The 19047-nt window shown below is 37.7% G+C and overlaps 1 protein-coding gene across 1 annotated transcript; it reads right to left on the reverse strand.

Moving 5' to 3' along the window:
- Window positions 1–10445: 10445 nt before the first annotated feature.
- Window positions 10446–10916, reverse strand: LOC139125937 (oxidized low-density lipoprotein receptor 1-like). The gene has a single exon (XM_070692013.1). The coding sequence runs from the start codon at window positions 10914–10916 to the stop codon at window positions 10446–10448; it is 471 nt and encodes a 156-aa protein (XP_070548114.1).
- Window positions 10917–19047: the final 8131 nt, after the last annotated feature.

Consider the following 19047-nt stretch of genomic DNA (forward strand, 5'->3'; position numbering starts at 1 on the left):
ACCAAAACCGAGTGCTGACTTCATTAAAAAGTGGCAACATCTCGAGCGCAAGTGTGGTAATTTATTTGTCACCTTGTACTTAGAGTACATTCAACAACATCAGGCACAGCACAACCAGTCCATAGAGACCTTCATCGCCGAACTGCGAACCGAAATCAACAGTAGTCAAGATCCAGCAACACAAAAGACAGCCAAGAGCCTTTTAAGCAAATATATTAAATTGGCAAAACAGAAGGCAAAACAAAACCCGAAACACAAACGTTCAAGGAAACGAACATAATCGGTCCCGTCTTTTAAAACCCATACCAAACGGCCTTTTTCAAGGCCACCACATTCTCCAAAAAGAGAACTACCGTAACCTAATCATCATGGCAAAACACAAACATTCACAAAACACTGTCAAACACAGAAACAGAAAATACCACAAAAAGAAAAAAGCCAGAAAAACACGGTACAACAGGAGACACAATAAGATCTCAAACACAATTAAACGCCGTACAAAAGCCGAACAGAGAAACATAAATAACAACACGAATCTTAGATTCATCAAGAATCTATCATCACACAAGTTAACAACCGCAGAAATCAATGCACTTGTCAAAGGGTTGAAATTCATCCCAACACCAAAACGTCCTCATAGAATTCATCTCGCACAAGACGCAAACAAATTCATTAGGAGAATCAGGCTCCAATACATAATGCGACACAAAAAACTGAAAATCATGAATTTAAAATCAAGTCCACGTGGACTCCACACACAAGTGAAAACACAAATCTAGAGAATTACCTAGAAGCTACAAAATTAGCTCTAGTAAATATCCCCTTCCACAAAACTGGGCAAAATATGACAAGAGCAGAAAAAATAGCGATTAGAACGCTATCACGGAACAGGAATGTTACAATTAAGCCCTTTGACAAAGGTCGAGGGACAGCAATTATTGACACAATAGATTACATCAATGAGTGTGAACGGCAACTCAGCCACACACAATACTATACAAAACTGCTAGCGGACGACACACCACGAACTATCGAACAAGTACACAGTTGACAGCAGAAATGTATGATAAAAAACATATAGATTATCATACATTCAAATATCTTGATCCGTCTAACTTCAAAATACGGACACCACGATGGTATCTATTACCTAAGATATCAAACCTTCGTCACCAAAGACGAAATTCGCAGGTCGCCCTATCATAAGCGGGTGCTCAAGCCCAACATCCCACATGTCAGAATTCGTCGATCATTTCCTTAAACAAGTCGTGGTAAAACAGTCAACATACATCAAAGACACCACTGAATTTATCCGGAAAATTGAAACTATCAAAATTCCGGATAATGCAATATTAGTCACATTAGATGTGGTGTCTATGTACACAAACACACAACACGACGAAGCCACTCAACTTATAGGCGAAGCATTAGACGCAGAACGATCCCAAAACAGCAACCAGGGAACAACAATGAAAATGCCACCAGCAGAATATATGTTAGCCATGCTAACACTTATTCTCAAAAACAACACATTCGAATTCGATAACGAATTCTATAAACAGACCATGGGTGTATCAATGGGTTCTCCGTCTTCACCGAATGTCGCTGATATCACATTTCATCAAACGGAAATGAAAATAATACGTGAATACAAATCGAAAATATTACTCTGGCTTAGATTCAGAGACGATGTTTTCATGATCTTTATAGGAACAGAACACGAACTGAACGAATTCACATCAGGCATCAACAAAATGCACCCTACTTTCAAATTTTCGTTTGAAAGCTCGACACATGAGATAACATACCTCGATCTTGTGGTATACAAAGGTCAACGACATAACAGTGAGAAAATACTGGACATAAGAACGCACGCGAAAACCACAGATACGTTTCAATTCCTACATAGAACATCATGCCATCCAAAATCTACCTTTAAAGGCCTGATCAAAGGCGAAACACTAAGGTACATCAGAACTTGCAACAATGAGAATGATTTTAGTGCTAAAGTCAAGTCATTCAATGCAAGATTAGTTGAACGTGGCTACAAACAGGATGAAATCTCTAGAATTACATCACAAACAAAGTTCGCCACCAGAATTACGCAATTACAACACCAGCGAACAAAAAACAGAACGAAAAACACACTTGTGTTCACAACAAGATATAGCCCATACATAAAGACACAAGCTATCAAACTAGCTCTGTGTGAAAACTGGGATCACATAGAAAAGGACGAAACATTAAGGAATTTATTTCCTAAACAACCGATCATCGCTTACAAAAGAAATACGAACATCAGCGACACACTGATTAAGGCTAAAGTCCATTGCATTAGAAACAAGTCAATGAACGAACGAACACATTACGATCCAAACATAAGCATTCTGGCTTCACTGCTAGAAGCACAGGAGATCAACAATATCGACATGACATAAAACAAAAAAGATATGCACATATCTTAGGCGACTGAGGAAGAGACCGCTCTGGTTTCGAAACGTGGGGATAAAAAAAGAGTCACCGCTGTCAAGGACACATCTGACTACGCCACGTCTCGCCATGGCTTATTTGAAAATTAACGACTCGCTTGTTAATTTCCACACTAACAGCCAAAGCACAACTCAGACACTAAACACACCAAAGCACATACAAGACGAGATGGCTGATGTGTGAAGCCACTTTCTCTTTATTACACAGCGGTTCTCTCTGTGGCCTCTCCGCTAGGCGACTGATGCCGTATGTTGTGGGTTCGAACCCCATTGAAAACTTGCCGTATTTTCTACCCTGGGTTGGTTACTCTGCTGGTTGACAGAATTGTCCCAGTAAAAGCCATGAATTCGTGTCTTCGTCTCGATAAAGTTTGTATCTGTGACGTGTGATAGTGAGTATGCGTGCGTTAGTGCTTCAGGAACTCTACAACGTGTGGAGCGGTCTAATTCAAAAAAAATGTAACAACTTAGCCGGCTATTGAACCACTCTTTTTTGGAGTGGAGATTTAGCCGAGCGGTTCAAACCTGATTGAAAACTAGCCGTATCTATATACTTATATCAGCAAGAATGTGCTCTGCTGGTAGTCTGGTCCTCGATTGATTGACAACACCCTATCGGACCCCTTAGGGACTGGTCATTTTCTTCGGCGTGGGGGGTGGGTTATTTTTTGCCGATGTCAAAAAGTGGCTGACCCCCCCCTATTTCAAATTTTGAAAACAGGATGACCCCCTTATCCAAATTTTGAAAACAGGGTAAACCCCCCCCCCCCCCGCACGCGGACAACTGTAAAATAAAAGGTGGACATAATATATATATATATATATATATATATATATATATATATATATATATGTATATATATTATATTTTAAATACATTTATATTTTAACAGTCATTTTGTGTTTTAATGGAAATTGTTGACATGTCAGTTGTAAGATAGGAAGTTCAAGGTTTCAATCTTGAGGTTTGAATACAGTACATTTTGCACGAGTTGTGAATGTATTTCACATTTTCTATGCTTAACCAGATGTCCTGAACAGAAATGGATGTCAATCATTAATATCAAAGAGGAAAAAGCAGTAAATCAAAAATTTTGATTGGTGTTAAGACTTGCCAGCCATCCAATTAAATCTCCTGAGGAGCCATAGAGAGGCATTTTAGCCAATCTGATGTGTGCAGTGTCTGAGATGACCTTTTCTTGTAACATTGAAACCATAAAAGCACAGCTAATAATGACAAAAACTGCCTTTTTAACTGTTATTTTGGTCATAAAAAGCATCATTCTACAGAAAACCTGAGACACAAAGGAAAACAGTTGCATCAATGACAACGAAAGATATCTTGTCATTTTTCTATCTCTAAAATAAGTCACTTTATCAAATATATATTGTGAAATATTTGTGCATGTTGCTTTCTCATACTGAATTCTCATACAGAGAACAGAAAAGTATCAGGAATTTGTCATGTTTTTCATATGAAATGCAGATTTCATAATGGTACACTTTCACTTAGCAAACATCAAGAAATCTCTGGCATATATCTCTGATTTATTAAAGTATGGCGCCCGAAGGGCGCAGAGAAAAATATGAAATATCCTGATACCTCTGATATATATTTCTTGTATATTAAAGTCATGCACAGGAAGGGCATGCTGAAAATATGTCTGATTATAAAGTTACACGCCCGAAGGGTGCGTCGAAAAATGCAACTGAATGATGAAATTTGTGGCTGACACGATGCATTTTAGGCAATGATGAGCCTGTGTCGAAATTCAAAAACACACTGACCCCCCCTATTGGGCATTTCAAAAACATGGTGGCCCCCTATCACCAAAGTCAAAAACAGGGTGACCCCACCCCATGAATCCATCGCCCCCCAAGGCCGAAGAAACTGACCAGTCCCTTATATATACACAGTTCGACGGAGATGACTCACACATACATGTCTATACATGTCGTGTGTTTATAAATAGCCCTAACGAAACGTGTTGCTACATGATGGCACGTGGCTATCTTTTATCACCACTTGCACAATAGGCTTATACGCATCAGTGCATTATGAAGGGTCGTTGCTATGGCTACGCTCACTGATGTGTTCTGTTAGACAATGGGGTTACAGGGAGGGGAATTTCCTTTCCTCACTGTAGTTATTTTGAATAATGTAAGAATGTTGCAATACTCGATAGGGAATTCCCCCACTGAGTTCATATATAGGTCATCCAAATTCCGAAGGGGACTTCATAATGCACTGGCTATGACTCACTGCTTGCGCATGCGGCTACAGGGAGGGGAATTTTCCTTCCCTCCTGTAGCTAAAATGGATGAAATGGGTGTAAATTATTCTTATTTATCCCAATGACCACATAATTCTTACTACTCATGTGAAAATTACCTTAAAAAGCTCAAGTATCTCAGATCTTATTTAAAATGATTTTGAAAAGTAAGCTTTATAGAGAAAGGCGAACCAGTGGTTTAGAGTAAAATTTGTGCAAACCATCATAGCTTACTCTGGAAATTTGTGTTTACAAATCCTTGGACTAGTTTTTAAAAGTGAATATTTCCTGATCAAAGATCATTTTTCTCATTCTCCATTTAATTGATTTTCAAAGTATGTTTCTATAGACAAACGGAAAATAGCATTACAATAAATTTCACACTGATTTTGTGGACACTTTTCATTCATACAGATTGATGTGATGAAAAGTATACAAAGTCATTACATTAGGTTACAGTTGATATTGTTTTGTCCACAGGCATGTACACTACCTGCACTTTGTGACTTTGATTGTCTTGTAACTGCTCCCTCGAAATTATACTAAAATATTTCAATGTAGTGTTAATGATTATATGTAATAGAAAATCTGGACAGTTCAATTGATGCCTTTAATAATGGAGGCCCATGGTATGAAAATAGTGTCGAATTGAATAAATCTGACTTTTAAAAAAGTCATAAAATTTAAAGGAAACGATTTGTAGTAATCATTATTTGTGGGCCGAATCTCTGGTGTCACGTTAAGAGAGTCACATCGTCAGTGAAATGACAAACGCTTAGATTTTACTAAACATTTGTGTAAAATCCACAAATTTTGCTAATTTGTAAATTTTAAATTGTAAAAAATGGGAATAATTTAATTGTTTTTGATTAAGTGAGCTAGAATGCTGAAACTTTCAGAAAGTATGACATTTTGGTCGAAATGAATCACACACGCCCAAAAATCCTGTCACATGGTCAAATATGTAAATAAGCAAATTAGTTGTCCCAAAAATTATATTCTCGTGTGAAATTTGTCAACTTTTAGCTCCTGCTATTTTTAAAAAAAAATATGTTACGTCTGATTATAAGAAATTTATACTCAGCATAGTATCCAAGGACAAGAAAAAAAAACACTTTCAGTAAACCTGACACCAAGAAGGCTGGTAAAATTGGGTCTAAAAGTTGAAAAAAAGCCAATTTTCCACACAAAAATTGAGAAATTGCAAAGTTAGGGCAACTAAAAAATCCGTATATTTGAGTTCACGTTTTCAAATATATGGATTATCTGTTCTACTATTACTGTTCTGTAAAATTTCAACCATGCAACCCATGCCAGATGTATTAATCCTGAAGTGTTCAATTTTGGGTAACAAAATGCCCATATATGAATTTTACATAAGTCATGGCAACATTTTTACATATCATGCCATTTATGTTCGACGAGTTATTGATGCAAAACCCACTCTGTTGAAATGTATCTATATTATAGAACACACACATATATGTGTGTGTGTTCTATAATATAATAAGTTTATATATATATATATATATATATATATATATATATATATATATATATATATATATATATATATATATATATAATATTATATATATATATATATATAATATATATATATATATATATATATATATATATATATATATATATATATATATATATATATATATATATATATATATTATATATATATACAAAATAAAAGGAGATTCCAAATAAATCACCTAAGTGTAAGAGAGATAACAATTTGGGTCAATAAACGCAAAATTTCATGCGTTTTTTTTTTCGTTGATGCAAATTTCAGTAAATTTAAAAAGAAAGGTGGAATCAGTCAATCATCTACCGATATTACAACATACGAAATATTATTATATAGGGCTTAGCCCTTGAAGTTGCACAGCAGATAATATGAGGTTATCCCTCGATACCACCTCTTGGTGGGGTCGTATTGCTGCGAGTGCGGTTGTGGGCCACATCACACGAGTCGAAGACGATATGATGAGGCCCACAATCGCACGAGCAGCAATAAGACCCTACCAAGAGGTGATATCGAGAAATAACCTCTTTATCATATACCTATGCCCACGTTATTGAATGAATAAATCTCGTATACTAAAATATGATACGTTTCACTGTGGTTTTTCTTGATGGACTACATTTGTTTGCGTTGTCTTGCAAAGGCGGATTGATATTCTAGCGTCTGACGTAATCTATCCGCTGGCTCATTGACAATTATTTTACGGTTGAGCAGAGAAATGCTTGAACTCTGTCAGCAAACATGTAGGATATCTACCGAATCCGTACGGTACATGCAAGTGTTGTGTTTGGTATTATTTTCCAGAACGCATTTACCATGAATACATGATATTTTTGAAAGTTGTGCTTTTGAATTTGCCGGTCCTCCGACATGTCCGATAGCACTTTTGCTTGTCGTCTGCGCGTCTATGCTTATGCACGGACGGAACAGCTGGTCTGTCATCGATCTGTCAGTGCCCGTACGGTGTGATGCTCTGCTCTTTAATTTGTTCAAATTGGTAGCACTACTAACAGGTTAATCTGATATCGACACGTGTTTTATTTAGTTACCCCGCATTTCCCTATGCTTCAAAACCCTGCCACTTTTGGAGATCGGACATGAAATCGTAGTCAAAGTCAAATCATAGACGGGCACCATTGTTTGTTTTGATTAGGGAGCCACCATGTAAGTAGTCCGGTATGCAAATTACAGGCCGTATCAGGCTTTGTTATGTAAATCAACAGGTCGTATCACTTTTTCGTATGCAAATATTCAATTGAATGAAAGAAAGACGCGCTGATCATTCCTTTCATATGCAAATCAACAAGGCGTATCACTTTCTTGACATGGTAATCAACATGATAAATCATGTCACTGAACTCAGCACAGACACAACACATGGCATAGGTATATGATAAAGATTAGAATTTTTACTGTGCATAGGTAATACTTCAATAAAATATAACTGTCAACTGGGAATAAGTAGCAGCCAGCCATTTGAAGGCAGAGTAAGAGTGCAGCGCCCTCTGGGCATGGCAACGAATGAGTCGTACAATCTTTGTGTTCTCTGTGCACATGATGTCACATTCAGATGTTTAGTTTTCTGCACTTTCTATTTTACAGGATAATGATAAGGAAGGTGTATTTTTTATCAAAAACGTATTCTCATCTGGTAATAGCACAGATATTGATCATGAATGTTTTGAACATTCTAACATCCAACATGCTATTCATGGGAGCAGACATCGCGACTCTTGGCAAATTTTTTGCTGGCACATTAATCCTTTTAGGCCTGAATTTCCTTGGACTTTGATTTCTGTATAAACTTAAGCAATGCTCTCAGAAAGTCATGCGAAGGATTTGATATTGCATGAAGGTTAATCCCTTGTGTCAGACTATTGCTTGTACAGAACACTGTATAATTGATTGGATGATAAACTAACAAGTAAAGGCAAACTGACTAGGGTGTCTGTCAGTCCATTTGACCCTGACTGAAATTTCTACGATGAACTTACATGTCTGTCACAGGTAGAGCTGACTAAGCCAGGATACCAAGACAATGCTAGAGGTTTGTAGAGATTTAAGCCAGGGATTTCATTTGTTTGCGAATAAATCCATCCATATGCAGCAAAATTTGGGTCTGAAAAAGAAATAAACCTAAATGCAATATTAAAGTTCTTATTTGACTTTCTGGGAGCATTGCAAAATATTATCAATATACATGTATGCAATACATTGTCAGGCTTAAAAGGGTTAAAAATCTACACATGCATAGTCAATAAGCTGCTACACCAAAAACTTGTCGTCAGGTTCAATATCAATATCCACACCGCCTAGGGCAGCCCACAGTTGTAGTTGAGTATTGACAGCAGTCAACGGCAGTTTGGTCACTTTCCTAGTGTTGGTTACAAATTCTCCAACTGCAAATTATTGAATTAGTGTTCTCTTCCTGTCTGCTTTTGTCTCTGCTGCAGCAGCCTGCCTCCATTTCTGCTGTTCTCGACGAAGTTTTTCCTGCTCATACATTCGTTTCAATTGTGTCTCTTTTGTACCCATTTCTGTGACAATTTTGAGGCTCCTCTGCGTGTTACTGAACACAGTTTCGTCTGGGTTTGCTTTGATTGCGGCTAGAGCCACTCTACCGGGCCATCTTGTTTGGCGCGTACCATACATTGTAAAGTTAAGGGGTTATATGCAGGAGCAATATGGTGTTGCTGTGCAAGGATACCAAAGTCTTGTTCTACACGTTAATTAGTGGCATCTCCAACAAGTTTGGCTGTGTGTTCTGCTAATGGATAATGATATTCTCCTCCAGTGAGGTGCTCCTTTGCATGGCTCTGCAGCTTCTCTGCCCCACCTTTGCACATCACTTGTAACAGTTCAAGAACACACTGGTCTGTGTCACACGATTCCCTGACAGCCTCCATGTACTGTGATAGTCTTTCTAATCTTGCTACATCAGGCCACACACTGTCTGCACAATTCAAAAGTGAAGTTGCATCTTCACTCCAGACAGTAAGTTTGTCAAAGACATTCATGTTTATTGGGCATTTAACTTTCACAGCCATATTTATGAGGTGCAAGCATATCTCATAATATGGTATTCCATAGGCTCTTTCTTCTGCCATGACCTTTTTCATTGAAATACTCATTATGTACAGCTGTTTCAAGTCTGTTCAGGGGACCTTTTGTTCTCATTTGTCCATGATATATAGTTGTATCATCTGTCTTTCATTATAGCATGGAATGGCATTGTCTTCCAACATAGCATGGAATGGCATTGTGGAAAAAAATCAAGAATTTGTTACCTACTATCGGCCTGAACAGTTTTTGAACATCTTTATCCGGTTCACTGTGAGCAAGGGAAACTCTTTCCTTAGGACATACTCTTCTCTGCTCTCTGTACAAAGTAGTTTGTCAGTTGCATATATGTGGGCCTTGGCACCAACCATACCTCTCCTATTTTCATGCCATTGGTATTTAAGAAAGATGACAACTGATTTGCTCATGGTAGCTGCAATATTCTGGCACTTGTGAGCAGCACATGTGTAACCATAAATTTTGCTTCGTTTCGCCCTTTCAGCATCTGATAGATTTGTCCAATCAGGGTTATGTTCTTGCAAGTAAGCCACTTTCCTTTCTGTCAGCAGTCTTGTCACTTTAGTCTCAACATTTGCTCTATTTTTAATGTGTAATTTAATTTGCTCAAAGCCCACAAATTCAGCATTTACATCAACATCCTTGGCTACTGACTGCAAATCGGGTAAATGGTTTGCAAAATCTGCCACAGTCTCCTTAGCTATTTCATTTTCCTCTGGAGTCATAGCAAGTGAGAAAACTATGTCCTTTATTCCACCTTCACTTGGCTGAGTATGATTTTGTGTGACAACCAATGTAACTGACCTTTAGCTGTGTGGTCACTTTAGTATGCAACATTCTTGTCACTTGTTTATGACCAGTTGATTGGTCCCTTTACTGTTGCTAAATGCCCTGCTTCTATCTTTATCCTCTGAGCAGTGGTTCTCTTGGGCAGAGCAATGTTTTCCGTATTAATGTTTGCAAGGTTTGCAACAGATTCGATTATGTTTGATGACACACACAATGTTAGTAAGTGATAGTAAGTTAGTCGCACTTCCGGTTTATAGATGCCACCATCTAGTGTTTCTAGGTTTTTAATTCTGATATTCGCTTTTGCAGAATCTCTTCTCTGTCTTTTCTCTCTTTCAGTTGTTCTTTTAATTCATCAACAATTCCTTCAAAGAAAACTATGGCTGCTGTTTTTCTGTCTTCAAACTCCTCCATTTTCTTTTCTGCATCTTTCACCCTTTCCTTCAAATCAAGAATGTTCTTTTCACGTCTGTATATAATTTTCTTGAGATGTTGTTTTGTCTTCTTTAAAACTTCAATATGGTCTTTTTTCTGAAGCGATGTTTTAGCTTCCAGCTCCTTGATATTTGCAATATCCATCATCTCATTTGCCGCTTCTTTCCATAACTCTGCTTCTTTGCTCTTTTCATCTAACCTTCGAGATAGACTGTCATTTTCTTTCAGCATATTTCTAACTTCCTGATTAACAGCTTTCACTGACTTGGATGCTTTTTCTGCCACTTGTAGTAGTGAATCGTTTTCATGCATTAAAGTTCTTACTCGTATACCTACTAAACCACTGAGTTCTTCTTTCGGTTTTGTGACAGACTTAAGTTTCTGTTTTGCTATTCTGGCCTGTTTTTCAGCTGCTCTTTTTTCCTCTTTCAACTGAGTTTTGGTTGGTGATTTATTAACAGGAAGACCATTTCGCAGTATCCGATACGCTCATGTATCACTTATACGAGCAGACTTCACTGGAAAAGGCTCAATAGTTGCCTGTGAGTTGGATAGTCTCCAGACATCACAGCTGGAAGTGTGTCATCATATGGTGGTGGACAGATGTGTTGAAGAAACGGCAGACTTGGTTCAGTAGAACTACATGTACTCATGGCTTCTGCATAACCGGGTGGGCTGATGTGTGGATGTCTAAAAGTCATTGGGATGTCCCATTGTGTGTCTGTACAAGTACCAGGCATGGCTAAGCCTTTTGTCCATATGAATGGAAATAACGGACGGATTGCAATAAACGGCTTGCACAAAAATGTGACCTACTTTTATTATAAGCCTGGACAAGTTTTTCATATTTGCCCTGGATATGTCTTGCTTTGGCTTGCATTTGTTTCAAGGTTCGTCCCTGAACATTACTCAACATCCTGACCATATTTTTTAAAATTGTATATTGTGTAGTGGAGATGAAGAAAATCGCTGTGTTTGAGTGGTTGCTGGGAATTTGTTGACAGGTTCACAGCACTCATTAAGTCAGTACTTATTTACAGTGATTTAAGTTTAAAGCAACTAAATGGCAAATATATACACCCAGAAGAAGTGATCCGATAATATGTTACTTACAAATACCACCATTGATGATAAATTATATTGTAATTTGTTGACATTTACAATTGAAACAAAGTGACCCCTAAAATGCTTAAATACTTTTAATTACTTAAAAAAATACATTCAAGCTCTGTTCAGGTAAAAATTCTGAAGGAAAACCAACAAAGTGTACGATTATTTGATGCATCATGAACACAACTTGTAATTCTCTTGTATTACTTCAGCTGCATTAATTCAATGCAAATGCATAGTGTGCGAAATAAAAGCCTAAACTACTCAATGTGAAAATTAAATGTGTTACTAGAATCACAACTATACAATTCAAACACACCAATAACTATGATTGACTTAAAATAATAACATAAAAATGACCTTTTTCATGTCCTCTTTGAATTAAAAATTGTCTATCATTCAAAAAAACGTTAATTTTCTTTTAATTTAAAACTCAAAAATCACATAGCAAAGTCAGCTTCAATAGCGCTACCAACGCCATGTCATACTGTACAGCTCAAAACAGTATCATATCATAGAAACGATGATTTGTAAAGGCAAAACTATCATTTATTTGTCTTGGATAAAACTCTAGGTCACACAAATCACAACAGATACACGGAAATTCGATGTAACCGGGACGACACTACCTCTGAACACAATGTCACACTCGCATGTCTAACGCATTCACCATGAATGACGTAGTCATGAATAAATTATTTGCCGATCGCGGACGTGACTGTCCGGCAAAAACATAATCGATCGCGATCTGTCCAATGTTTCTACGGACATATTCACAAATTGAGCAAATGAGAAGAATTTAGTTCTTCAAACTTTCTAGAAACGCACTGAAATCATGTCCAATGAATCACAACTCACCGTGACGTATCGTTCATGAAGCCATGCTTCTGCAGCACATCGCTCGGTTCACTGCCAAGTGAGAATCGCTCCAGTTGCTGACCTTCTATACATCGTTCAACTTCATGTCGCGCATACATTTTTGCACAGAATGACTCAAAACGTGCCAAAAATGGAGTATATAAACAAAATATTTAAATCGTAGTAGCTGCAGCGTGAATTTCTAAGGTCTTGCTAAAATATCTTCGAATTAAAACTTCCGGCTGTTCAACAACATCAAACTTACGGATTATGGCGTCGACAACACATGCAGACCCCGTAGTTTTATTGTGCTGCTCGTGAGCTTTAAAAAAAACTATTTTCTTTGGCTGTAGACCAAAAACTGGGACTGCGATCTCCAATAAAAGACAACATTACAAATTCAGTGAAGTACCTAGGGCCGCGGAGTATGAGCGATTTTCATGGATACAACGGGACGCGTTCAACACACTGTGAACGCGTACATGCAGAATGAGATTATCGGAAATTAAACATCCAATTTCTTGGCTTACAAAGCAAATAAAAATAAAAAAGGAAAAAAAAATCAGGGTTTTTTTTCTGCAGATTTCAAAGATGCTATTTGTTTTAATTTTTTCAGTTCCCTCATGGTGTATTTTTCGATAAAAAATCGAAGTTATTGAAGGAAATATGTGTAAATGTACGTGAACCTCCCTACGAGGCTTTATGCAGAACTGGTCACACACCAACTTACGTCATTTATACAAGTCCGACAGTGCGGAATCAAAAAAAGTGAACTAACGAAACGCAAAGTCAATGCTACCATGCATGCTCCAGCACGTGAATGCGAGCTTTAACATTAGCACCAGGGCCTGAACATAAACCTACGCTTTTAGCCATGATCCTGACAAATAGTAATAGTTGTTTTAACGACCTGTACACCACGAATTTCAAAATGTTGAGGTAAAACAAAGTGTTTTTTCAAAACCTGAAAATTCTAAATGTTAAAATGCAAAAGTTTACAAGTATGACAAAGTATTGAGCTGTCACTGAGAAAACAAATACTTAACATCTCCAGGGATTGAGAAAATAGCCGGCAGCCGGCATAACAACCGGCTCCCTGCTAACATTTGCCGGCTGTGAAAATTTAGTGTTAGCAAAAAGAAGGACATTTTGCACATAGTTTACGTGCAGATATACCACTTGTAACCTCCTGAACTTTCATTTAAGGAAATTTTCCTACATCCCTTATCTCGGTAAAAAGTTAAACTACTGCCTCGTTCATACAATTACACTTTTTGCAGTAAGCAGACTGGGTAGCTGAACAAATCATAACAGCCTTGGGTACAAATCCTCCATTTTAGGTTTCAAATAATACTAGTCCTGAGCACTGTTTCTGTTTAGTTAAATGTTCCATTGCTGTAACTTTAAAGGCTATTTTACTCTGAATGTCTGCAAAATCCAGGGGGGGGGGGGGGGTTCACCTTAAATTTGAAAACTGCAAGAGAGGTCATGTATTTTTCAAACAGCTCGAGGGGGTTCACTTAATTTTCATAAGTATATGTCCCGTTAAAAAGCAGTTTCAATGTTCAGAAGTATTCTTGAGAAAAAAAAGAGATAAAAATGATCGCTGCATGTTTTCATTCTCTGAAGTCATTTAATTGTAAATCTGAACGAAAGTATAATTATCTGTCACATGAACATCTTGAATTTGCAACTATAAGGCTTGTATTATTGTAAATCGACTTCACCGAGGGCAGTTAACAATTCCTATTACCTACATATTAGGTTTTGTCATTGAAATTATTTAACACTTACGTGTAGACAACTAGTATCATGCAAAGTTACATTATATTTTCAGGTGAAATTCCAATATATTAATTGTTCTCAACATGTGAACTTTAAAATATCCTATGTGAATCAAGTACATTTGTATCAATTATCAAACACCTATAAAAGCACCAATTAATTTAATTTAGCATTGTAAAAAAATATTCTTAGTTTTCTCATAGATGCTAATGTAAAGTGAACCAACATTTCAGTGAAATTCTAAAAATTCATTTTTTGCACACATATCCACTTGTTACAACACTAGTCTAATCAAGTACATCAATATGAATAATCGAAAGTACATAAATACACAGATTTATCCACCTTTGTATTGGAAAAAATATTCATAGTTTCCTCATAGACTCCCATGTATAGTGAATCTACATTTCCGCGAAATTTCAAAATCTAATTTCTGGCGAACACATCTCTTTGTTACCACCCTAGTCTAATCGAGTGCATTAATATTAATAATCGAAACAACATAAATACACAGGTTTGCCTATTTTTCTATTGGAAAAAATGTTCATAGTTTTCTTCATAGACTCCCGTGTATATAGTGGATGGACATTTTAAGTGGAATTCCACAATCAGATTTCTTGTACACATAATATGCACTTCAACCATCATATTCTAATAAAGTACAATTATGTAATACGGATAGTTTTCAATCGGATTCGAACCCACAACATACGGCATCAGTCGCCTAGCTGAGAGGCCACAGACAGAACCACTCGGCTAAATCTCCACCCCCAAAAAAGAGTGGTTCAATAGCCGGCTAAGTTGTTACATTTTTCTGACTGAGACCGCTCAACACGTTGTAGAGTTCGTGAAGCACTCACGCACGCATGCTCACTATCATACATTGCACATACACACTTTATCGAAGCGAAGAAACGAATTTCATCGCTTTAACTTGGCGAACGATAACCTCGGGGACAATTCTGTCCACCAGCAGTGTTACCAACCCAGGGTAGAAAATACGGATAGTTTTCAATCGGATTCGAACCCACAACATACGGCATCAGTCGCCTAGCTGAGAGGCCACAGACAGAACCACTCGGCTAAATCTCCACTCCCAAAAAAGAGTGGTTCAATAATTATTCAGCGTCTGTATATGCACAAATAGACGTCTGTCTCTGTCAAGGATAAATTTAACCGCGTAGAAAATGCATGCCTTTCAACTTTTACACTGCATAAACCTTGCAATCGAATTCAGACACTAAGAAATACATTTGAGTGTTTTGATAGAACACACAAAGGTGGTGCTTAATTACTTATTAACCAGAGCGTAGAGACTGAAGTTAATTAGAATGAATATTTTGTGTGGTTTCCATGACTCACTGCATATGACAAAATAAAAACTATTATTCGATATACACTCCTTTCTCACACAAATGTCATACTGCTTCACAGAAAAACTGGTCAGCATCCCTTTGCATTGATGGTATCATTTTTCGTCCACCAAATTCCACAGGATCAAAAGCCAAATTTAACATTCTTTATGCAATTGCATAAATTTGCATAAAGTTGGTCACCTCCTTTACGCGCCTTTATGTAGTGCATAAAGGTGTGTAAACATGGTGTCAGTGGTGGTGCCTATATGCATCTTTATGCACTTGTATGAAAGGGTTTAATGGCTCACTAAAATTATGCACCTTTATGCAATCCAATAAAGTTGCATAATTTTACGTGTGAGGTAAAGATTGTAAAACAACACTGAGGATGACAATTTACAGTCTCTAAAAATTGGAAAGGACTATATGTGATAAAGATCAGCTGGATGTATAGTGAGAAACATCTAGTCACTTCCCTGAGCTCACATTTCTAACGTTCACTCTACCCATCTGGAAACCATCTTGAAGGGCTTAGGGTTTGCACTTTGGAGTCCCCGCACTGTAGAAGACACATCCCCCTCCTTTAATTCTTATCATTTTGTAACTGTCTCTTTATCTTTCAACTGAAATAAAGATTGCGTTTTGTATACCACAGTATATGTTGTTGCAGTCATGAAGAAGATAGTGATAGGTCAGGCAATGGCAAGTCATGCACGGCTCTGATTCATTGCTCCATTGTCTCAAGGTGTAAATAGCCATATGTCATTAACATATCAGAAAGGTTGCCATCGATATCGCCACAGCAGTTACACATACTTCCCTTTTCGTCATTGTTCATTCAAATGAAAAATGTGTGGAGTCAGTAGATGACTGCCTATCTTGTGATAGTATTTGGTAGCCAGTATCAGACAGTTTGTGTTCGTGTCGGCTGCACAGACGATCTGCCCTCTTGCGAGTTCGACTTTGTGAAAAAAAAGATATGACCTGCTATCAAAATTGCTTATTTGACACATAACCAGGAGACCTGCATTACATTTTGCACCGGTATATCATGAAGAAAATAGTGATAGGTCAGGCAATGGCAAGTCATGCAGGGCTCTGATTCATTGCTCCATTGTCTCAAGGTGTAAATAGCCATATGTCATTAACAACAATCAGGAGGAACCCCTTGAATGTATAAACAAAAGCGGTTTTCTTGCTTCAGTCACTGTTGCTAGAAAGTTTAACTGGAAATAGACTTTGTTCAAGTCTGCAAATTCTTGTAAACTTGTTTTCTTTTAAAAGTTGATTGAACGCATTGTCATTGAGTTGCACCCGAAATCACATTTGCAGGATCGCTGTCAGCCCTACTGCACTATGGATGAAAAAGGAATGTCATAAATTGAAAGATTTTTGTGATGCATAGAAAATTATCAGTGAAGTTTGTGTGTGTGTGTGTGTGTGTGTGTGTCCCTGGACGTACCACAGATACGTCTATGGAGTGTCTTGGCCGTCCTGATAATGGCAGCCATGACACAGCTGAAAAGGCCAGCGTCGACAAAGATAAAATAATAGGTATGAAAGGGATTATCAGGCCGTCCGTACCCTTACATCCATGACCGCACAGACTCCACTTCTAGTGCATTCTACAACTTTTAAGAACGTCTACACTCAAAAAGTAACTTGAGTAGTTTTGCGTGAAATAAAGATGACCGTGATAGCCGTGATTGAAACAGCCTTTGTTTGCTGTCTTACTCGACCTCAGCCGACTACCATGGCAAAAGTCGGAGACTGCAGAGACGGGAAGACCATTATCAAATTTGAAAATTGTGAATGTATCGGTCATTTTATCTAGATGATTCAGTCCTTTTCGATATTAAGTGTTCGAACCAAGGCCCCCGGTATGCACTCTGTGGTCACAATGCATATGCAGTACAGTCAGGGTGAAGTGTGCAACACAGACAAGGGGAATTATTTGTTTGTGTGTGCAACAAGCATTGTCAGGGCAGGGACTTCCCTAATTACCGTGGTCAATGTCGGAATGTGGAGAGGTTGCCTGATGTCCTCCCACATTAAGTGTATGGCATAATGTTATGAACACTCTGGTGCACGAATGCTTCAATCGTCGTTTGTGTGCAGAGGGTCTGTGCCTTGACGAAAACTCTATGATACAACTTCTCATTTGCATCGTGGGGGTTTCGCATAGTTACTATCAAGTCGCCCGTGCCCTGGCGAGTGCATAGCAATTATCTGGCGAATCGACTACCTTTCAAAATCGAACAAGGAATGTTTTAAAATGATGAGTAAAATTAAATGCTGAACACAGAATCGACAATACTGAAAATACTTTGCTGTAGCTGATGGCACAAGTAATTTGAAATACTCTCAAAGCGAACCTACTATAGTCTTAGTTTCCATATGAGTAAATCGCTACAGCCAGCCATCGGTAAGCATGAATGTGAAAAGATACATCAATGCTGTAAGGTCAAATTATTTTGCTCTGGTAGGTAATTAAGATTGTCTTTTTTTAAATTTTTCCTAGTGCTTCCAGTGTACCAAGTATTTTCTGGTCAGATTTTAGAGTTGCAAACGTTGTATCTCATATAACGGTGTGACCGCCAGGTTTGCTTATTTGGTATGTAAGTGTAAGAGTATCAGGGATAGACTTCTCAAAGTCTTCCGGCATATCAAAGCATATTGAAGGACTAAACATCGGCAAACCGTTGTGCTAATGGTAGGCTATTTCGTGGATCGTGGAGTGAATGGCGCTTGGTCAGCAAGTAACTCAACTGAAGAGAAAGCGCGACTGGGGCCAGTCTACATCAGGGACTGTGTTCCGTTAATAAATTCTGGACTAAAGTTTCCCAGGTTTAGAATAAAAATGGATCTAATGTGCCTATCAGAGATCAAGAAGTATGACGCTTGATTGTGAAATACTAGTGCATGTTGCTTTCTAATGCTGAATTCTCATTGAGAAAACAGAACAGTATTAGGAACTTATCATGCTCTTCATATGCGCTGCAGGTTTCATTATGATTGGTACACTTTGCAAAACAGACTTTCAATTTACAGACATCAAAATATTTCTATATGTTTCTGACATATTAAAGTACAGCGCCCGGAGTTCCCGCTGAAAATATTAACATATGGATATCTCCGAGATATATGTCTGATATGTGAAAGGCATGCTGAAAGTATGTTTGATATTTTAAAGTAAGGCTGAAAATATGTTTGATATTTTAAAGTAAGGCGCCCGAAGGGCGCGCCGACAACATTTTAAACATACGAATATCTCTGACATAAGCTTATATGTCTGATATATTAAAGTTTCGTGCTTGGAGGGGCCTCTGAAAAAT

This window comes from Ptychodera flava, assembly GCF_041260155.1.
Source record: "Ptychodera flava strain L36383 chromosome 3 unlocalized genomic scaffold, AS_Pfla_20210202 Scaffold_26__1_contigs__length_13983176_pilon, whole genome shotgun sequence".
NCBI lineage: Eukaryota > Metazoa > Hemichordata > Enteropneusta > Ptychoderidae > Ptychodera > Ptychodera flava.

Coding starts and splice junctions, on each gene's coding strand:
- LOC139125937 (XM_070692013.1), bottom strand. CDS start 10,916: ATGCATGAAAACGATTCACTACTACAAGTGGCAGAAAAAGCATCCAAG.